This window comes from Ovis aries, chromosome 17 (genome assembly GCF_016772045.2).
Source record: "Ovis aries strain OAR_USU_Benz2616 breed Rambouillet chromosome 17, ARS-UI_Ramb_v3.0, whole genome shotgun sequence".
Lineage (NCBI taxonomy): Eukaryota > Metazoa > Chordata > Mammalia > Artiodactyla > Bovidae > Ovis > Ovis aries.
Window position 1 is genome coordinate 70,498,337 of NC_056070.1, and position 23,250 is coordinate 70,521,586.

Sequence of the window (23,250 nt, forward strand, 5' to 3'; positions counted from 1 at the left end):
TTATTATTATTATTTTTAAAAGCTTTCTAAATGGTATTTTACTCCTGTAAACCAGGAAGAAGGCTGAAGGGACTGTGATACCAGTGGGTAGCTGCCTGGGTCCCTGTCCACTGTTGCCCAACTATTGTTCCCACGGGCCCATCAGGGTCACAGGCCTCCTTCAGTCACTGATGTCACTTAGGAAGATGTCCATAGAGCTCAAAGAGAAAGTGCCAGGTGGTTGTTCTGGGGCAGCTGTGGGCCCTGCAGGCAGCAGTGTGGCTAAGTCTCCTCCTGGTTTGACTCTGCCTCCTTTTTGGTTTTTAGGCCCTGATTTTGGTGGTTTTGCTGGGCTGGGTGTTTGTCCCCATTTACATTAAGGCTGGGGTAAGTATCTGCTCTGTTATTAGGTAAGATGTATTTTCCTGCTGGCAAGCATTTGTGTGAACTTGGTCCTCCTGGAAAGCAGAGGAGACTTTTTGGGACAAGAGTCTATGACCTGGCTCTTTCCTGGGCTATAAAGTTCCCGACTGCTCTCAGAGGCATTAAATAGATCCACTTGGCCACGACTTTTCCCTCTAGAAAGCCCCTCCTAAGCAGTCTCAGTCTATTCAGCACCTAGATGATCACATTCCCTCTCACTGGGTGAATGAATGCCTGCAAGGTACTGCCGTGCCCTGCTCACGATTCATAACTGTCTGCCTCTGCCCCTGGAAGGGCAGCAGCACGAGAAAAAGAACCATAGTTCCTTTTGGTTTACAAGCATCGGCAGTCCTTGTCTGCTGAGCATGCAGCTGGCGCTCATCTACCAAATAGCGTGTTCAGTCTCTTGACTAAACCTCTGACATTTTACATAAGACAGCTTTAGCATTGTCCGTCCAGTGAGATGTGATGAGCATCTACTCCCTGCACATCTGTGCATTGGGAGCCGAAAGCAATAGAGAGGAAGCACAGGTAGCCCATGGCTCTCCTGGAGCCTCAGGGACTGTTGGTGACACATGTCTGATTCCAGGAGACAAGGCTCAGGGTTGAGGACCCGAGACAGAGTGTGGTTGGAATTTGCAGACAGGAGCTGGGAGAGCAGCTGAGCTAGCCTGCAGCCACGGCCCTTGGCAAGGCTTCTGCGCAGAGCAGGGTGAAGCACCCGGCCTGGCCACCTTGTTTCAGTGCGCTGAAGCGACCCCGCCGTGGTTACGGCGTCTTGTTTACAGTAGGTGCTTTGTATAAGACTATTTAGGGCCTTCCCAGTGGCACTGTGGTAAAGAGTCCACCTGCAATGCAGGACATGCGGGTTTAATTCCTGGGTCAGGAAGAGCCCCTGGAGGTGGAAATGGCAACCTGCTTCAGTATTCTTGCCTGGAAAATCCAACGGACGGAGGAGCCTAGGGCTATAGTCCATGGGGTCCAAAAATAGCTGGACATGACAGCACAGATGCACACCTGTCTGTTTACTGTCCCTCCCTCCTTCAAGGCAAGGATCTGTCTTCTTGGTTATATGCAGTCATGTGTTCATTAAAATATTGTTTGTTGGGCACCTACTGCGTCCTGGGATAATACCAAGTTGCCTCTGCAGTGGTCAGGCGTGTGGAATTGAGATGAGCAAGTGGCTGGAGGACAGGGCCTCCTGGACACCTCTCAGACTTCTCTGACCAGCAGGGTCACCCCTCTGACGCCGGAGTGGATGCCCCGCTCTGCTTGCTCTGGGCCCTTTGATCACCCAGGATGTCAGTGATTGCCCTTCTGTCCGGACAGGTGGTGACGATGCCGGAGTACCTGCGGAAGCGATTTGGAGGCCAGCGGATCCAGGTCTACCTGTCTGTCCTGTCCCTGGTGCTGTACATTTTCACCAAGATCTCGGTGAGTCCCCGCCCTGGGAGCTGGGCGCTGGGTGGCTCAGAACCTGCCCACTCTTGCTCCTCAGCAAATGCTGGCCCACAAAGGGTAGTGCTGTGTTGCTGTTAACTCGGTCCCTTAGGCCTTCTTGCTTCTGAGGGTAAAGTCCTATTTCACACCTCAAGGAGTGAACACACAGACCTCCTTACTGTGGGGAAGGTTGAAGACATAAGTGGTTCAAGAAGGTTCAGTGAAAGCTGTTCTTAGTAGAAGATTAAAAGGAAGTAACGGATACCTGAGGGCTGGCCCTGACATAAAGCTGTAAGCCTTTATGCCCTGTCAGGGTCAGAATCTGGACCTAGTCTTGTCACTTGGCTTTCACAGTGAACAGCATTTTGCCATTCTTGGTTCATCTCTTCCTTTCCACCTTTTTTTCTCCAGTAGTATTTCAAGTCAAATGCCAGACATCATGTCATTTCACTGTAGATTCTTTGGAATGCACCTTTAACTTTTGAAAACACGTAACCAGTACACTGTTATCATGCTTAACAAAATTTATAGTAATTTCTTATTTTAGGTAGTTTAACACATGGTCCATATTCAGATTTTCCTGATTATCTGAAAAATGTCTTTCAGTTGATTTGCTTGAATCAGAGTTCACATGAAATTTATACTTGGCATTCGACTGTTTTCTTTCTCTAGAAGAAATATATATATATATATATATATTTTTTTTTTCAGACGACCACAATAATTTTTCTGTTTTATATTATTACCTTTTACATTCTTATACTTTTTTTTGATTGGGTTGTCTTATTGTTGTTGCATTGAAATTGTTCTTTATATATTCTGAATAACTTACCCTTATCTGATGTATGATTTGCAAATATTTTCTCCCATTCTGTAGGTTGTCTTTTCACTTAGCGTCCTCTGATGCACGGAAGTTTTAAGTCTTGACAAGGTCCAATTTATGTTTTTTCTTTTTTTGCTCATGCTTTTGGTGTCATTTCTAAGAATCCATTGCCAAATCCAAGATCGTGAAGGTTGAATGCTATGTTTGTGCCTAAGAGTTTTGTAGTCTTAGCTCTTACATTGAGGTATTTGATCAACTTTGAGTGATCTTTATACATGATGTGAAGTAGAATCCAAGTTCATTCTTTTGCACATGGACATTTGGTTCTCCCAGAACCATTGAAGTGATTGTTATGTCCTGACTGAATGTTCTCACCGCGGACATGGGCTCAGGAATTGGGCCCGTAGGGCTTTGATTGGAATTGGGGCTGACACCTAGCTTCACTGTTCTCTCCCTCCCCAGCTTCCTGACATCAGGGGCTGCTACCCTTGACTGGTACCTGTGTGATGATTCCACTCCTTCACTTGTAACTAGTTGCTTCAGGGATTTAGTTACAAGATGAAAACCCCAGGCATTTCAGTCTTATTTCCCTAGAGACTGGTGTGTATGGACTGGACTGGGAGTTGCTGGGAGGGGTGGAGAAATCAGGCTTCCTGAGTGAGGGGAGGGCAGGGGTGAGAGGAGGAAAGGAATGTAAGCAGAAAGGCGCAGAGGTGACCCTGGCACCCGCAGAAGCTGATGGGACCGCTCCTTGCTCCCTGATTCAGCTTGTGAGGTGGCACCTGTCTAGTGACCATGTAGAGGGGGGCACTGGCATTCCCTTTCTTGGAAGCCAACCTTCTCCAAGTCCACAGTTCAGGTGGGGGAAAGTCTGCTGGCTGAGCTTTGCCCTTGGAGCAATGTAGCAGCAGTCATATAAATAAGCTCAGGCTCAGCCTCTCTGCCTGCCTTCCCAGTCGCCTCACCTATAGTTCAGGTTACTGATTAAACCTCCTGGATGTGGGAGCCCACAGGTACCTGAGGCTCAGCCTCCCTCAGCTCAGATCCTGATGGAGTTCATCCTCTCCCCAGCACTTGGCTTCTTCTGAATTTTACTTTTGAATAGTACTTAGTATGGACTGTGGGCTTCCTAGGTGGTGCTAGTGGTAAGAACCTGCCTGCCAATGCAGGAGACGTAAGAGATATGGGTTCAATCCCTGGGTTGGGAAAATTCCCCGGAGGAGAATATGGCAACCCACTCCAGTACTTTTTCCTAGAGAATCCTATGGACAGAGGAGCTGAGCGAGCTACAGTCCAGAAGGTCACAAAGAGTCAGACACGACTGAAGCAACTTGCACCCTTTCTGTGTGATTTCTGGGGCTGCTTACTGGAAGCCTTGTCCAATCTCCACCCAATGCCCAGAGCCAGTGATCCCTTGAAAAGTGCATATGAAGGATGACCTCTGCCTTTTGTTTTGTGCCAATCTTTTTATTTAGTCTCCGATAGGGGCCTGACTTCTTCCATCTCTGGTCCTCATAAGAGTATGGCATGGGTGGGATTTTTACTTATTTTCCACTTCATGAAAGAGAAAACTGAGTCTCAGAGAAACTGAGTAATTTGTCTCTAGTCGTGTAGCTAGTGTAGGCAAAGACGAGAGTGGAGTCTGGGTTTCTCTAGTCCCGTTATCTGTATTCTCACAATTCTGCACTGTGCTTGGATGGGAAAAGACAGGAAGACATAGGATAACAGAGTGGGATAGATTATCTAGTTCTATGATTGACGCTCCCATTTTTCAGTGGGGAAACTGAGGACCAGAGAAGAGAAGGGGCTTTGTGGGGTTAAACAATAGCAGAGCTAGGTTGAGAAGCAGAGTCTCTGATACTTTAGACAGTATGTCCCCTGGGTCTTTTAAGTCCAGTATAAATGGATCAAAATTCAAGACCTTGGGGAAAAGTAGCCAGTTAAGTGATCTTCCAATATAACCACGTCTCTGAGAGTGGGATTTGAGAGGACTGTGAAGGCAGAAGTCAGCTCACACTGGGTGCATGAAGGATCTGAAGGTGGGCCATTTAGGCAGTGGGGAGGGACAGGAAGGCCAGACAGGCAAGGCTTTGTCTTTAAAAATTAGCCTGACTTCAGATTCACCATGGGTCACAGAGCATGAAAGCCTTAAAAGAATGACACTGATAGTGACTGTGCTCGCTGAGAGCTCACATTAAGGGGCACATGAGCTCAGGGCTTGTGGACAAAAGGAATCGTTAATTAAGATAAGGTGGTCATTGCACACAAACAGAGATTAATCGCTATTGTGTGTGTGGAGGCATGGGTAGCTTATGATGGAAAGAAAAGAAGAGTGGCCTTTTGAGACCCATGTTCAGACAGGGAACATCCAGGGACCTGACAGGAAGGCTTTGGGAGGGTGTTGGGATCCAGTAGGCATGTCATTGATAGGAGAGAAAAAGTGAAACACATTTCAGGTGCAGTGTCCCGGATACGGCCCAGGCCACTGACCACAGGTGGCGTGGAGCCTTGAGTCTGGCTGCCATCTTCTGGCCATGTCCTTTTGGACTTGGAATTTCTGAGACCCAGACTTGATCATTCCTCCATGCGCTCCTCTGATGACACAGTGGTAAAGAATCTGCCTGCCAATACAGGAGATTCGGGTTCCATCCCCTGGAGAAGGAAATGGCAATCCATTCCAGTATTCTTGTCTGGAAAATCCCATGCACAGAGGAGCCTGGTGGACTATAGTTCATGGGGTCACAAAGAGTTGGACCTGACTGAGTGACTGAGTACAAGCATGTATTCCTGAGAATTTTATATGCTCCTTCCCGTCCACCCACTCCACCCTAGCACCCTGCCTTATCAAGTTCGGAGAAGCAGTCTGTGCTGTAAGATTTCCTGGCGTCATGTCTCTTATTTAAATGTACAGGATCGCTTGAGATAAAGCCTGACATTTTATAAATTACTTGTGATGACCAAACATCCCTGTGTATGTTTCCTGGGACTCTTATCACAGATCACAACCCTAATAAACTTCTATAGCAACTTTGCTATCTATTCTGTACTTTGGTTGAAAATAAGAGCTTTGGCTTCTGCTTAAGTTTTGAATGCTTATCACCTTGTGCACTCACTCACAAATAGAGAAATTTGAATAACTGGGTTCTCCATCTCAAACCCCATTGTCAGGAAAAATTTACTGGGTACTCTGATACAGCTCGGACTAGAATGGGCAGCAAAGGCATGCATGTAAAACCACAGAATTTCAAATCATCAGAACTAAGACTAAATAACCTGCCCAAGGCTAATGAGATTAGTTACTCTAAGAGGGTTTCCAAGTGGATTTGTAGTTTGTTGTTCCTTGTGAGTTGCATAGAGCTTGTTCAGTCAAGCTTTCAAAGGCTAAATCCATCTTCCCGTTTTTGTAAATAAAGTTTTATTGGAACACAGTCATGCCAGTTAATTGATGTATCATCTTTGGCTGCTCTCATGCTTCAACAGTAGATGACTTGGCGCAGGTTGGACAGAAACTGTATGTCCTGCAAAGCTTAAAACATGTATGAAGTGAGCCTTTACAGAAAAAGTTTGCTGGCCCCTGGGCTTCAGTTCAGTTCAGTTCAGTCGCTCAGTCGCGTCCAACTCTTCGCGACCTCATGAACCGCAGCACTCCAGGCCTCCCTGTCCATCACCAACTCCTGGAGTTCACTCAAACTCATGTCCATCGAGTCAGTGATACCATCCAGCCATCTCATCCTCTGTCGTCCCCTTCTCCCTCTGCCCCTAATCCCTCTCAGCATCAGGGTCTTTCCAATGAGTCAACTCTTTGCATGAGGTGGCCAAAGTATTGGAGTTTCAGCTTTAGCATCAGTCCTTCCGATGAACACCCAGAAGACCATAAATGTCTAGTTCACTTCAAGTTGGTTTTGTTAAATTTCTGTTTCCTCACCTTTGGAACTGTAAGAAAAATATAACGGTGGCATTTATGAAAATCTGGAGGGGAAAAGCACCCATAAGCCTATAATTATGGCACAGACATTTTCACAGTTTCACTTGGCCTATAGTGTGTGTTTTCCTTTAGAGATCTGCATTCAGAATACGCAAGCCATTTTGTGGTCATTCTCCCCCTTCTTAGTATCAAACTGTAAACATTTCCCCATATTTCCACCTTCACAATTATTTTTTAGGGGCTATGGAGCACAATAGCTGATATACAGATTTCAGCCAGCCACCTAAAAATCCTCTGGTGGATGAAAGGCTCTCAACAGTGGTCATCTTTGGGTCTAGTGATAGAAGCAAGACTGTATTAACTTTCAATGTATAACTTTCTGCGCTATTGTTTTGAAATCATACAACATAATTATTTTATTTTAAAAAGAAGTAGACACATTTTTTTTCAATTAAAAAGACCTTACTCTCTGCAGAAAATATTCCAAAAAGGAAGACATTTACCTTTGAATGTTGTGGGAAGTCATTGGATTTGGAGATGGAAAACCTGGATTTTAGCCCTTGAGCAAGTCATTGAGTTTTTCTCTCTCATCTATAAAGTAGAGTCAGTTTACTTGTCCTGTTACTTTGTTTTGAGAATCAGAACAACGTATGTATCTAAAAGTCCTTGGTCAACTGTAAATGGAGCAAAAACTGTTCTTATGAAGTGGAGAAATGTGTGGGCACCTAAGAGACCCCAAGACATGTCAGAGTGCCTGGGGTTAACAATAAGCTTAGCTGTCATGTCCTTGGTCACACCTGCTGACTTTCAGGGTTCCAAGGGCAGAGAGAATTCATTCTTGAAGTTAAGAATGACTCATAGGAGGAAGAATTTTTCAAGGAAGAGGTTTTTCCAATTCATGAGGGAGTTTCTCTTGAAATTCTTTATCCGTCCTGTTAACTGGAAACAGTGCATACTATAAGAGCAAGATTTCGATTGGCCCAACACTTCCCATAGTCTCTGTGGACTCTGTTTTATAATGTTATTCTAGGAATCATGTTACTTGTTTGTGACTAATGATGGCAAGGCAAATATTAATGAGGGTATCATAGTCTGCTATGGCTTGTTGTCATAAAGCATTACAAATTAACTACTCTGGAAAATAAACCAAGGGCATTTTAAAGGCAGGAGAAACAGACTTGTAATCTTTTTATAGCTCACTTGTGCTTATTAGCTAATTCACCGAATCTACAGTGTGCACATTTAACAGCATTCCAATGAATGGAACTCCTCAAACTGAAATAACTTTAGTGATAGTACAGAGGCCTCAGAAAGGAGAGATGGACTTTATGAACACTCATCACAGTTCCATGTGGCCCAGAGTGCAGAGTCTAGCAGGAGTGGCCTTTTCATCCTTAGCGAGGCTTTTGTGCAGCAGGGGCTCTTTCTTCCTCTTCAGCCTTAGCTGCTCCAGAAGGCAAGGTAGAAGAGGTCTCAGACCTGGAAGGGGAATGCTTTCCTCAGCTGCAGATCCTCTCCAGGTCCAGCCACTAAGAATCGCAAGCCCCAGGAGTCAGAACTTTTCACTTTAAAGAGAAGAACACTGAGACAGGGACAGGTGAAATGTCATCCAGGATCACTCAGACCTATCCTGGCAGTACTGGGGATAAAACCCAGGTCCTCTCACCACCAACCGTAAGGGCAGGGGTCTCTTTCTAAATCGCCATCTCTCTCCCCACATCCTGGATCAGCCCCTCTTCCTCTTCCAGGGAAGACAGTGACAGTAGGTCCCCTGGGGCTAGAGGATCTGCTGGGAGCTAAGGCACTAGGTCCTCAGGAGGTCCGACTTCGGAGTTGGTGTGAGATGAGCTCTCTGCCAACCAAGAGGCAGGGAATAGGGGATTTGGTCGGTGGGACCTGAGCCACTGGAGGCCCTGAGGAGCTGTGAGGAGGAGTAGAGAGGACGAAAAGAATTGAGAGAAGATGCAAGGGCACCCTTCCCCAGGGCCTGACTGGGTGGCCCCTTACATGCTCTGAAATGTGTTCAGTTTTATGCAATAAAACAGTCCTTGCACTGCATCTAGGGAAAGCCTAGTTCTTTTGCATCTAGAGATTTGAAAGCAAAAGGTTCACCACCGTCATCCCTTAATGCTGTCCTTCTGGTAGTATTTTTGTGGAGAAGGAAATGGCAATCCACTCCAGTACTCCTGCTCGGAAAATTCCATGGATGGAGGAGCCTGGTAGGCTACAGTCCGTGGGGTCGCGAAGAGTGGGACATGACTGAGCGACTTCACTTTCACTTTTCACTGTCATGCATTGGAGAAGGAAATGGCAACCCACTCCAGTGTTCTTGCCTGGAGAACCCGGGGACCAGGAAGCCTGGTGGGCTGCCGCCTGTGGGGTCGCACAGAGTCGGACATGACTGAAGTGACTTAGCAGCAGCAGCAGCAGTAGGTAGTATTTTGGAGAACACATGAACACCCATTTTGGGTGACTCCAGGGCTCTCTGTTGGTTTAACTGCACCAACCAGCCAGGTAGAAAGCTCTTTATGGGGCTAAATGAGGCAGGGAGAAAAATAACTTCATCAGTTCAATTCAGTTCAGTTCAGTTGCTCAGTCGTGTCCAACTCTTTGCGACGCCATGAATCGCAGCACGCCAGGCCTCCCTGTCCATCACCATCTCCCGGAGTTCACTGAGACTCACGTCCATCGAGTCCGTGATGCCATCCAGCCATCTCATCCTCTGTCGTCCCCTTCTCCTCCTGCCCCCAATCCCTCCCAGCGTCAGAGTCTTTTCCAATGAGTCAAGTCTTTGCATGAGGTGACCAAAGTACTGGAGCTTCAGCTTTAGCATCATTCCTTCCAAAGAAATCCCAGGGCTGATCTCCTTCAGAATGGACTGGTTGGATCTCCTTGCAGTCCAAGGGACTCTCAAGAGTCTTCTCCAACACCACAGTTCAAAAGCATCAATTCTTCGGCACTCAGCCTTCTTCACAGTCCAACTCTCACATCCATACATGACTACAGGAAAAACCATAGCCTTGACTAGACAGACCTTAGTCGGCAAAGTAATGTCTCTGCTTTTGAATATACTATCTAGGTTGGTCATAACTTTTCTTCCAAGGGGTAAGCCTCTTTTCATTTCATGGCTGCAATCACCATCTGCAGTGATTTTGGAGCCCCCAAAATAAAGTCTGACACTGTTTCCCCATCTATTTCCCATGAAGTGATGGGACCAGATGCCATGATCTTCGTTTTCTGAATGTTGAGCTTTAAGCCAACTTTTCACTCTCCTCTTTCACTTTCATCAAGAGGCTTTTAGCGCCTCTTCACTTTCTGCTCTAAGGGTGGTGTCATCTGCATATCTGAGGTTATTGATATTTCTGCCGGCAATCTTGATTCCAGCTTGTGCTTCTTCCAGTCCAGCGTTTCTCATGATGTACTCTGCATAGAAGTTAAATAAGCAGGGTGACAATATACAGCCTTGACATACTCCTTTTCCTATTTGGAACCAGTCTGTTGTTCCATGTCCATTTCTAACTGTTGCTTCCTGACCTGCATACAGATTTCTCAAGAGGCAGGTTAGGTGGTCTGGTATTCCCATCTCTTTCAGAATTTTCAGGAGTGAAGAGGGAGTGATTCCCCTAAAACTTACATGAGATAGTCTAGATCCACAGTCCTCAACCAACCAGGGACTGGTTTTACAGAAGACACTTTTTCCATGGACTGGGGGCAGGGGATGGTTTCAAGCTGATTCAAGTGCATTACATTTATTGTGCACTTTATTTCTAATCTAATGCCATCATCGATCTGACAGGAGGTACTGGCCCAGAGGTTGGGCACCTCCGATCTAGATAAAGCCATCTGTCACCAAGCCTGCCACACAGGAGGTTCTTGGTGATGCTCTGGCTGTGTTTGAATCCAGATGGATCCCATCTAAACAGAGGAGATAAAATTATGGTGGTGTTTACATCTCTCTCCATTCCAGGCTGAGGGTGGTTTTCCTCTCACGGACTCCAGCCCTCACACTTGTATTTGGGAGTAGATCTGATAAACCTTTTACACTGAGGTGTAAATGAAGGGTAACAGCTCACAGCAGCAGCCCACAAAGTGGGTTGTGAGGCACCCCAAGGTGGTAATAGTTGTTTCTTGGCACACAGAGTTCCAAAGTTGAGTGAGTTTGTGAAGGGTCATTTACTACAGTTCTCTCTTGGGGATTCACAGTGCACTGAAGACTCAGAGAAGTTGTGTGGTAAAGAAACTGCCTTAACTTTGTTTAATTCAGCATTTCACAGGTCTCTTTTACAGAATTCTTCTTCTTTTTTTTAAATCATGGAATATTTATTATCATCTTGAATACAGCTTTTTGGGAAATTCAGGAATAGAGTAGGACTGTCTTTCAGGTGTTCATATCCTTTTGTTCTTTCATACATATTCTTATTTTTCTATTATTTCTGTTAGTTTTATTTATTTATTTTTAATTAATTAATTATTATCTTTTGGTTGTGCTGGGTGTTCGTTGCTGTGTTTGGGCTTTCCCTAGTGGCAGCGAGTGGGGGCCTGTCCTTGCTGCAGCCCGCAGGCTTCTCATTGCGGTGGCTTCTCTCGTTGCAGAGCACAGGCTCTAGGCACATGGGCTGCAGTAATTGCAGCACACAGGCTCAGTAGTTGCTCTGTGGCTTGTGGGATCCTCTCAGACAGGGACTGAACCAGTGTCCCCTGCATTGGCAGGCGGATTCTTATCCACTGTACCACCAGGGAAGTCCTCCTTGTTTTTTATTTTTACTTTTATTGTGGTCAGCACTTAGCTTGCCATTCAACCTCTTGACAGATTCTGAGTGTACAACACATACTGTTGACCAGGTGCGATGTGGGGCAGATCTTTAGACCTTATTCCTCTTACTTAACTGACAGATTATGCCTGTTGATTAACAACTCCACCTTCCCCCAGCCCCTAGTAACAGCCATTCCAGCCCCAGATTTTATGAGTCTGGCTATTTTAGAACCCTCATATACATGGAATTGCGCACTGTTTGTCTTTCATATTCTCAGCTGGGGATCAGGATACGAACCACTAACTGTGAAATTTCAGTCAAAGGTTAAGGGATCGTGGCCAGTGTAGGGCCCCAGAAATCACAGGCACCAACATGACTTAGGAATCGGTTTCTGCTAACCTCTCCAAGCCCTCCTACCTGCCCCTGAAGCTGACGGACGTGCCTCAGCTGGTGTCTCTCACCCCAAACCCACCTCTCCTCTCCTTCCAGGCAGACATCTTTTCTGGGGCCATATTCATCAACTTGGCCTTGGGCCTGGATCTCTATCTGGCCATCTTTATCTTATTGGCAATCACCGCCCTTTACACAATCACAGGTGAGTCCCCTCGAATGGAGCAGCCCCAACCCAGCTCAGGGTTAGGCACTTCTGAAGGGTGAAAGGAAGGAGCAGACGTGGCTTCTCCTCTGGAGGAAGAGATCCACGCAGGAGACAGTTTGAGGAAACCGTTGTAGGTGCCCCAGGAAAATCCAGGGTTTGTGGGAACAGGAGAGAGCTTGGCCTAGTCGGGAGAAGCAGAGCTGGAGGGCCGGGTGCAGGGAGAGGCGGGAACAGGGAGTCAGGAGTGGGAGTGGCGAGGCTAGGCACGTGAGCAAGCGGCTGCGTCCTGCGGGAGGAGGGTGCTCAGTGGGAAGTAGTTGAGGCTGGGGGGTGTAGGTGGTAAGACCAGATGGCTGAAGTGGGGTCACAGTGTGGGGGTCTTGAAAGTCATTTTACAGAGACCTTGGGTTTGACATGACAGGGGTGAGGGGCACACACAGATTTTAGAGGAAGACTCAAGATGTGACTGGAGAAGCTGGAGACATTAGTAGCCATTGGGGGCACCTTTGCAGAGGTGTTGCTCTACTCTGATTAGGGGCAGGCAGGGTCGGTGATGGAACTTGGTGCCGAGCTGGAGCCCCACAGTGGTGGGGACAAGTTGCTCAGACGGTCTGAGAAAACAAAGAGTGGCCATGCAAGCAGCCTGTGAAAAGTGCTGATTTGCTCATGTCCCCAGACATCTTGTGAGCTGTCAGCTCTTTGCTCTTCCCTGCTCTGTCTGTGGTGGCTGCTTCTCCTGGCTTAAACCATCACGTCAAACTCTCCATCCTCAAATAGGGAGAAGCTTTCTTTCCAAGGCCTTCCCAGCCTTTCTGTGAAAAGTGGAGCTACTGGGACATGTGGGTGGCAGACAGCTGTCACAGGACGAGGGAGGGCAGGAGGGAGGGCAGGAGGGAGGGCAGGAGGGAGACTGAGGGGTGCCGAGATGTGCAGAGGGAGAGAGCGGGAGGGGGGAGGGGGGAGGGGAGAGGGGGAGGGGGAGAGGGAAAGGGGGGAGGGGAGGGGGGCCGACGGGGCGCCCTCCCACCTGAGGTCACACGCATCGCATCCTCTGCTCTTAGGGGGCCTGGCAGCTGTGATTTACACAGACACCTTGCAGACAGTGATTATGCTCCTGGGGTCTTTCATCCTGACTGGGTTTGGTAAGTGGGGCAGGGTCAGGCTGAGGAGGTGGGGAGGCAGAGTTAGAGGCCACTGGCCTGGGCAGTGAACTGCGCACACTCTGCCCTCCCTGGGGCAGTGGACTGGCCTGGATTGGCCATCACCGTGGGTGTGCAGGGGACACCTTCCCCAGCCCTGGAGGTCTCAGGTTGGGTCTGGCCCAGGCAACATCTGGATTCCTTGCTGCCCTCTACACAGTCTGGGCTAGCGGGCCCCAGGGTGGGCCTCTGATGTTATGGTCTTCTCTCCACAGAAAAACTGGACCAAAAAAAAAAAAAAAAGATAAGGCTAAATATCTATCAGACTAAATATACTTAAATGTCACATCTTAAATCTTGGATTGTGTCATCTACATTTGAATGTTAAATATGCTTTTTAAGGTGAATTGACCATTTTCTTATTTACTTCCCTATTTGACCATAAAAAAAAAAAATCAGCAACCCTGTAGTCCCCATCCCCCCAGTCTTGAAATTTTATTTGTCTTAAAATCCTAAGGACAAGACTGAAAACCCTGCAAATAGAGGTACTTGTTATGGGAGGATATAAAATGCCATTTCACTTTTAAGGGGGCCCATGCTTTCTGGGTGTCCTGTGAAGCCTCTTATTCTCTCTCTATACTGTATTTTCCAAGAGCTTCCATTTGGTTTTCCTTGGTGTCCTCAGGAGACTGGGGGAGGAGAAAGAAATGCCTTATTCTGCAGGGCAGGGGCTGGAATACCTTATTCCCACAGCCAAAGTGTGGCAGAGCCCCCGACTTCCTCACCCATCCTCTTCCATCCCACCACACTGCTGGGATGCGGGGAGAGGCCTAGTCTGTGTCCAGGATCCCAAAGGCCACTGCAGATAGCAGGTGGTGAGGGGCAAAGCAGAATCTCGGAATCTGGTTCAAAACCAAGGTCTATCTTTTAATAGTTCAAATACTCGCCCTTTGTAAAGAAGCTCGTGGTTGCAGTACTTTCACGGGTTATTGCTTTGGACCCACACAGTAGTCCCTGATGGGGCTGGGCAGGGTTAATAATCCCATTCTATGGATGAGAAAGCTGAGGCCCAGAATGGGACGAGATTGCGCAGTGCAAGTTCTGGCTGTGGGCTTCTCGGGCGTCCGCAGAAGAAGCTGCTGTGAAGAGCTGAGAGTTTCAGGAAGAAGCTGCTGTGAAGAGCTGAGAGTTTCAGGAAGTTGATTTTTGCCACCAATGTTTTCCAGCTTTCCATGAAGTGGGAGGGTACAGTGCCTTCGTGACAAAATACATGAATGCCATTCCAACTGTGACCTCTTATGGAAACACCACCGTCAAGAAAGAGTGCTACACCCCGAGGGCTGACTCCTTCCACATTTTCCGCGATCCTCTCAAGGGAGACCTGCCCTGGCCTGGGCTCATCTTTGGGCTGACCATCATCTCCCTGTGGTACTGGTGCACAGACCAGGTACCCATGCTGTCGGACCTGGGATGAGAGAGGGTCTTGCCCAGGCTGCTGCAGAGCCTCCTGCCTTTTGTGCAGCTTGTGGGGTTGGGGAAGGCAGGGCAGGCTCCTATGGTCTGAGGTCTGCTGAGTCTTGGTGATGTGGGAGTGCCAGGCTGATGACCCGGGGTGGTGGTGGGAGCTGGGGTGGTCAGGACATGTTGCGGGGGTCTCTTGCTTACCGCCCCCCTCACTGGGCTTTCCCTGGCAGGTCATTGTGCAGCGCTGCCTCTCCGCCAAGAACATGTCACACGTGAAGGCTGGCTGCATCATGTGTGGGTACATGAAGCTGCTGCCCATGTTCCTCATGGTGATGCCAGGGATGATCAGCCGCATCCTGTTCACAGGTGACACCTTTTGCTGGACTCGCCAACCTCTCTTCCCACTTCCAAAAACCCCCATGGCTCCCCTCTTCCTTTTCCTGCCCTCTTGTTTTCTTGCCATGATTACAAAGCATCATTGTCCCCCTGCCCCAGACACTGAGTGACTTGAGGTCACAGAACGTGTGTAATTGTGTTCCCTGGTTCTTTACACGGACAGTTACGGTTTCCCCTTTTGCAGATTCTCCGAAGTCATGACATGCCTCTAGCCAAGGCTTCTTCTGGCTAACGTTTACTCATCTTTTGCTCTGTGTTCCCCCCACCGCCAGGTTATGGCGTGTGTTGCTGTTTGCTTGTAAGTCCTGTATGACTCTTTGCGACCCCATGGACTGCACCATGCCAGGCTTCCCTGTCCTTCACCATCTCCCAGAGTCTGTTCAAACTCACGTCCATTGAGTTGGTGATGCCATCCAGCCAGCTCATCCTATGTTGCCCCCTTCTCCTTTTGCCTTCAATCTGACCCAGCATCAGGGTCTTTTCCAATGAGTTGACTCTTCACATCAAGTGACCAAAGTACTGGAGCTTCAGCTTCAGCATCCGTCCTTCCAATGAATATTCAGGGTTGATTTCCTTTAGGATTCACTGGTTTGATCTCCTTGCAGTCCAAGGGACTGTCAAGGCTGTTCTCCAGCACCACAGTTCGAAGGTGCTCAGCCTTCGTTATGGTCTGATTCTCACATCTGTAGCTAGCTAAAGTCTGGGGACTATTCCCTCTGCTTTCCTCCCTGAGCATTTCTTCACTTTTCCCTCCTCTGCCTAGCAGCTGTCTTTCCTCCCCAGGCAGAGCAGGGTGGGGGGATGGCATAAGACGGCTTCTTGGGGGCTGCATTCTTTGTGTAGCCACTTCAGGGCTGTGGGCAGGAATGTCCTGTTTGAAGCGCTGTCCTAGGTGGCGCTAGTGGTAAAGAATTCACCTGCCCAATCAGCGGACACAGGAGACGCACATTAGATCCCTGGGTTGGGAAGATCCCCTGCATAAGGAAATGGCTACCCACTGATTTTCTTGCCTGGAAAATCCCATGGACAGAGGAACCTGGTGGTTTACAGTCCATGGGGTCTCAAAGAGTCAGACATGAGTGAGCACCTAGCATGCACACCTTGCTGAACAAGGTGAATCCTGGAAACATTACTGATGTCTGCTTGCTGACATGACTCTTCATCTCTCCTCAGAGAAAGTTGCCTGCACCGTCCCCTCAGAGTGTGAGAAATATTGCGGCACCAAGGTTGGCTGTACCAACATCGCCTACCCGACCTTGGTGGTGGAGCTCATGCCCAATGGTAAGAGCTGTCCTGGCTGGCAGGGTCTCTCTTGGGAGGCTGATTGGACTTGGGCTCTATCTACGTAACTGTCTGTGGGCCTTCTGGGGCAAAGCTGTTTCTAACCCTGGGGGTCTAGGAGAGAGAGTCACTCCAGGGTCCTTAATATTTGAACTTGTCTTTGCTTCAGTGGGAAGGAGGTCTCTGGCTTGGTTGGGCTCTGTGAGTCCTGGCACTCATCCATCAGTCAGGCAAGGGAAGGAGACCATCTGAAAATGTGTTAGGAAGAAAACACAACTGTTTCATGCTCTAAGGTCTTTTGATGCTCTCCAACAGACATTAACATGAGGCTTGACCCAAATGGAATTCTACCTGGAGAATGAATTGACTCCTAGGTTTTTCCAAGGAAAAACATGGCAAAGAGCAATTTTAGCTCTAGAATGAGGGAGTTCAAGGCAGTAGGTAGATCAGATACAAGGGGTGTCTCACTGTAGAGAATGTGGAATCCAGGAGAGTGAGGACTTACAGTCCAGAATAGTTAGTTTTGGGGTAGACCTGTGTGTTTACTGTTCATCTTCATGTTGACGGAAAATATAATTCTGGCTCAAGGCATGGAAATCTCTTTAGGTTAGGGGCCCCAGGAGACCAAGAATTCAAAGGTATTCATCAGGAAAATTTAGAATAAACAACTTTTTTTTTTTTTTTACTGAAAAGAAACATGAAGATCATCTAGGCAAACCTGTTCATTTTACAGTCGGGAAAATTGAGGCCTGCACAGAGAAAGTGATTTTCTAAGGTCACTCAGTAACTCAGTGTCTGGCATGGTTAATTCTGCTGAAGGTGAGACCTAAGGAATTTGTATATATATTTTTAAACCACTGACTTGATATATGACCTTGGGCAAATCATTTTTATTCAACTTTTATAAAAATGGGATTAATAGTTAACAATTTCACTGAGCTGGGCTGCTTATTAATTAAGGTTGCAGTTAGCAAGAATCATGGCTCTTTTAGAGTTCTGGCTGGGATTCTTGCCTCTGTTGGGGTGTTTATGCTGTTTCCTTAGACCTGCAGATCCTGAGTGAGGTAGCTCTGAACACTACACCAGAGTGAATTGTGCATGATAGAAAGCTGCGTGGCAAGCAAGACAAAATATTGTGTCTGCACAAACCATTGCCAGTCTTTTTGGCTGGAACCTGGCTTCTGTAAACACCTGATTCCCCAGTGACCTCCCTATGCTAGATCAAATGGATATTTTCCTTATATTCCTCAGTAGCATTCAGCATTATCGATCACTCCTCTTTCTTGAGTTATTCCCTCCTCTTGGATTCTATAATACTATCCTCTCCTGTTTTCTCCTCATCCTTTCCAGCTATTGCTTTTAAATCTCGTTTGCAGATTCAGCCTTCTTCACTTAGCTGGTAAATATTACCCCACCAATCCCTCACCAAAGTCTGTCAATGTTATCTCCTTATATTCATCTACCTCCTCTTGTTGTCTCCATCATGCTACTCTGATATGCCATTATCTGTTTCCTGGACTGCTGTAAAATTATGTTCGACAAATATTTGTTGAGTGAATAAATGAATGTGAGCTTGATAAGAGGTGATACAAAAAGGAGAGAGCTATAGCCCAGCTTAGCAATTAACTGGTGAATTACCCTGAGCAAAGGGCAGAACTAAGACTTGAAGCCCTATAGACTAATTCCTTGAAATGGACATTTTATTCTATTACCAAAAAATGAGAAAGTTGGGTGATCTTCGTAGCTTCTATAGTTTGTAGTCTACATGATAGACTCTCAAGAGGAACCATTAAAAAACCCTCCCAACAAATGACAAAGTGATCAGAATAGGCAATCTTTATTTTTCTTCTCGTTAGGCTGCAGATTAAAACAAAGCTATAAAATTATTTACAGATACAATACCTAGAGGATGATAGAATAGTTTTCCAAAACTCTTATTGGATATATGAAAATATTTTCTCCCTTTCTATGGCTCTCTTTTCACTTTCTTGAAACCTCATCTTTTGAATCCTGGTTTAAATATTTGTCCATTATCATTAATCTTTCAGATGAGAGACGTTATAAAAGCTCAGATGGAAACACACACACACACACACACACACACACACACACACACACACTACCATCACTACCACTACCACCGGCAATCCAACTGGAAAGCATTTACTGCATGTATACTTTGTCCCTAGCTCTGTTGACTGCTGTGGACTTCCAATATAGTTTAAAGACACAGTCCCTTCCTTAAAACATCTAATCTCCCTGGAGAGACAAATCAAATAATATGGCATGGTGTCAGAAGGCAAAAAACCTTGAGTTGTCACACTTTTCAAGCACAAAAGAGCTGAAATGCAGCAGGTACCACTCAGAACCTCCTTTTCTTCCAGGACTGCGAGGCCTGATGCTGTCGGTCATGCTGGCCTCTCTCATGAGCTCCCTGACCTCCATCTTCAACAGTGCCAGCACCCTCTTCACCATGGACATCTACACCAAGATCCGGAAGAAAGCATCTGAGAAAGAGCTCATGATCGCAGGACGGTAAGTACAGCTCCCCCTGTTAAGCCCCATGAAAACCTGAATGACCAGAGAGGTTTCCTCAAGATGGGGAAGACTGGTAGATGCTGGGTAGAATGAGAGTAACCACCGTGGCAAGTTATATCGCTCTCAGTGGCATTTAACTTTAAATCCAAGATCATTGAAACAGTGTCCCTCTGGAACGTGAAACGACATCAGAGATCATTTAATCTGGAGCATGAAACAACATCAGGGATCATTAATCTAACCTCAGTTCATCGGTGAACAAAATGAGGCTTGTCATACCTAAATAAGAAGGTTGGATAGCAGCAGAGCCAGGACTGGAACCCATGGCCAACTGAGTCCTTGTCTAGGCACTGTATACCATCCCACACTGCTGGGGCCAGCCTCGGTGGATCCAGGGTGATTCGAAGGTGGGGACGGAGTTGGTGTCCTTGGAAATAACTTATTTACTTGCAGATAGAGAGGGGTTAGAAAATTAGCAGAGAAAAAGAGGCTGAATAACTTGGTTTACATGGAATACCAATCACCACCTACGTAGGCCACAGGCGTCTTTCCATTCTCCTGAAGGAGAGGAGGCACTGAGGCCTCCCTGGTCCGATCTTAGAAGCCCAGGCAAAATTAGTAGGCTTGGTGAGTACCCATGCACCAGATGGGAATTCGGCCAGAAAAACGGGGAGCAAGAAAGAACGACATGGGGGAATCAGTCTTTTCGGAAACTGATCCGATTTCTTTATTTTGGGGTTTGCTTATATACCTTTTGTTACACATAGGGATGAATACAGAGTCACCCGGGGGTCAGCAGTCCTGACCTTTATCAAAATCAGGTGCTTTTTTTTTTTTTTAAATAAAATCAGGTGCTTTACATAAAAAAAGATCTTAGGGGTTTTACATCATCTTCTGGCCATGAGACCTGCTGACATTTTACAACCCTTTCTTTCTGATAATGAAAAAGCTTATTTTTTCCAAGGGTGTTTTTTTCTCAAACCAGGCACCACCCTCCAAATAAAGTTGCATTCCTATAGGGTGAGGATGTAGTGAGTTACAATCAAGAAAGGAATTTATTTAACCCAAGGTTAACATGATTAATCTTAAAGGTTAATACTTATTTCTCCTATATGCTTAAAGGTTAATACTTATTTCTCCTATATGTTAGTTATATTCATTATAAGGTCAGGGAATATGGAGATACAGCAGCAAACATCAGCCCAACAAATGAAAATCCTTTCACCAATGTTCCCCTTAAGATCTATTTAGTCTTAAGATAGTGATAAAGTTACATTTTTACATAGCAAGGACACAGTGATTTATAACAAAGTACAGTGATCTATTACAAAAGAGAAAATTCATTAACTCAAAAAGTCTAGTATTGCTAACCTTAAAAACTACTATATTTCCTTTTCTATATTCCAAATATGTTGATTAATATATTCCCAGGTGCCTAAGGATATGGAGGCCTGGCGGCAATCATTGACTCAACAATGAGAAAAGCCCTATGCTAATTAATACTTTCAAAATACTCCAAACTCTCTGTGTTGTTTATGGTTGAGAAGTATGAAAAGGCAAAATGATAGGATACTGAAAGAGGAACTCCCCATGTCATTAGGTGCCCAATATGCTACTGGAGATCAGTGGAGAGATAACTCCAGAAAGAATGAAGGGATGGAGCCAAAGCAAAAACAATCCCCAGTTGTGGATGTGACTGGTGATAGAAGTAAGATCCGATGCTGTAAAGAGCAATATTGCATAGGAACCTGGAATGTCAGGTCCATGAATCAAGGCAAATTGGAAGTGGTCAAACAAGAGATGGCAAGGGTGAACGTCGACATTCTAGGAATCAGCAAACTAAAATGGACTGGAATGGGTGAATTTAACTCAGATGAGCGTATTATCTACTACTGTGGGCAGGAATCCCTCAGAAGAAATGGAGTAGCCATCATGGTCAACAAAAGAGTCCAAAATGCAGTACTTGGATGCAGTCTCAAAAACGACAGAATGATCTCTGTTTGTTTCCAAGGCAAACCATTCAATATCACTGTAATCCAAGTCTATGCCCCAACCAGTAACGCTGAAGAAACTGAAGTTGAATGGTTTTATGAAGACCTACAAGACCTTTTAGAACTAACACCCAAAAAGATGTCCTTTTCATTCTAGGGGACTGGAATGCAAAAGTAGGAAGTCAAGAAACACCTGGAGTAACAGGCAAATTTGGCCTTGGAGTACGGAATGAAGCAGGGCAAAGGCTAATAGAATTTTGCCAAGAAAATGCACTGGTCATAGCAAACACCCTCTTCCAAAAACACAAGAGAAGACTCTACACATGGACACCACCAGATGGTCAACATCAAAATCAGATTGATTATATTCTTTGCAGCCAAAGATGGAGAAGCTCTATACAGTCAGCAAAAACAAGATCAGGAGCTGACTGTGGCTCAGATCATGAACTCCTTATTGTCAAATTCAGACTTAAATTGAAGAAAGTAGGAAAACCACTAGACCATTCAGGTATACCTAAATCAAATCCCTTATGATTATACAGTGGAAGTGAGAAATAGATTTAAGGGACTAGATCTGATAGACAGAGTTCCTGATGAACCATGGACAGAGGTTCATGATATTATACAGGAGACAGGGTTGAAGACCATCCCCATGGAAAAGAAATGCAAAAAAGCAAAATGGCTGTCTGGGGAGGCCTTACAAATAGCTGTGAAAAGAAGAGAGGCAAAAAGCAAAGGAGAAAAGGAAAGATATAAGCATCTGAATGCAGAGTTCCAAAGAATGGCAAGAAGAGATAAGAAAGCCTTCCTCAGCGATCAATGCAAAGAAATAGAGGGAAACAACAGAATGGGAAAGACTAGAGATCTCTTCAAGAAAATTAGAGATACCAAGGGAACATTTCATACAAAGATGGGCTCAATAAAGGACAGAAATGGTCTGGACCTGACAGAAGCAGAAGATATTAAGAAGAGGTGGCAAGAATACACGGAAGAACTGTACAAAAAAAATCTTCACGACCCAGATAATCATGATGATGTGATCACTAATCTAGAGCCAGACATCTTGGAATGTGAAGTCAAGTGGGCCTTAGAAAGCATCACTAGGAACAAAGCTAGTGGAGGTGATGGAATTCCAGTGGAGCTGTTTCAAATCTTGAAAGATGATGCTGTGAAAGTGCTGCACTCAATATGCCAGCAAATTTGGAAAACTCAGCAGTGCCACAGGACTTAAAAAGGTCAGTTTTCATTCCAATCCCAAAGAAAGGCAATGCCCAAGAATGCTCAAACTACCTCACAATTGCACTCATCTCACATGCTACTAAAGTAATGCTCAAAATTCTCCAAGCCAGGCTTCAGCAATATGTGAACCGTGAACTCCCTGATGTTCAAGCTGGTTTTAGAAAAGGCAGAGGAACCAGAGATCAAATTGCCAACATCTGCTGGATCATGGAAAAAGCAAGAGAGTTCCAGAAAAACATCTATTTCTGCTTTATTGACTATGCCAAAGCCTTTGACTGTGTGGATCACAATCAACTGTGGAAAATTCTGAAAGTGATGGAATACCAGACCACCTGACCTGCCTCTTGAGAAATCTGTATGCAGGTCAGGAAGCAACAGTTAGAACTGAACATGGAATAACAGACTGGTTCCAAATAGGAAAAGGAGTACATCAAGGCTGTATATTGTCACCCTGCTTATTTAACTTCTATACAGAGTACATCATGAGGAACGCTGGACTGGAAGAAACGCAAGCTGGAATCAAGATTGCCGGGAGAAATATCAATAACCTCAGATATGCAGATGACACCACCCTTATGGCAGAAAGTGAAGAGGAGCTAAAAAGCCTCTTGATGAAAGTGAAAGAGGAGAGTGAAAAAGTTGGCTTAAAGCTCAACATTCAGAAAACGAAGATCATGGCATCTGGTCCCATCACTTCATGGGAAATAGATGGGTAACAATAGAAACAGTGTCAGACTTCATTTTGGGGGCTCCAAAATCACTGCAGATGGTGACTGCAGCCATGAAATTAAAAGACGCTTACTCCTTGGAAGAAAAGTTATGACCAACCTAGATAGTATATTCAAAAGCAGAGACATTGCTTTGCCGACTAAGGTCCGTCTAGGAAGGCTATGGTTTTTCCTGTGGTCACGTATGGATGTGAGAGTTGGACTGTGAAGAAGGCTGAGCGCCGAAGAATTGATGCTTTTGAAGTGTGGTGTTGGAGAAGACTCTTGAGAGTCCCTTGGACTTCAAGGAGATCCAACCAGTCCATTCTGAAGGAGATCAGTCCTGGGATTTCTTTGGAAGGAAAGATGCTAAAGCTGAAGCTCCAGTACTTTGGCCACCTCATGAGAAGAGTTGACTCATTAGAAAAGACTCTGATGCTGGGAGGGATTGGGGGCAGGAGGAGACGGGGACGACAGAGGATGAGATGGCTGGATGGCATCACGGACTCGATGGACATGAGTCTGAGTGAACACTGGGAGATGGTGATGGACA

General features: G+C 46.0%; 1 protein-coding gene across 1 annotated transcript in view; it reads left to right on the plus strand.

Annotated features, from left to right (window-relative positions):
* SLC5A1 (solute carrier family 5 member 1) overlaps nt 1-23,250 on the plus strand; it is a 53,599-nt gene that overhangs the window by 21,430 nt on the left and 8,919 nt on the right. The window contains 8 exon segments of the mRNA NM_001009404.1: nt 307-366; nt 1,732-1,836; nt 11,834-11,939; nt 13,004-13,084; nt 14,308-14,528; nt 14,776-14,911; nt 16,115-16,222; nt 18,607-18,757. Of these exon segments, the coding sequence (NP_001009404.1) occupies nt 307-366; nt 1,732-1,836; nt 11,834-11,939; nt 13,004-13,084; nt 14,308-14,528; nt 14,776-14,911; nt 16,115-16,222; nt 18,607-18,757 (968 nt within the window).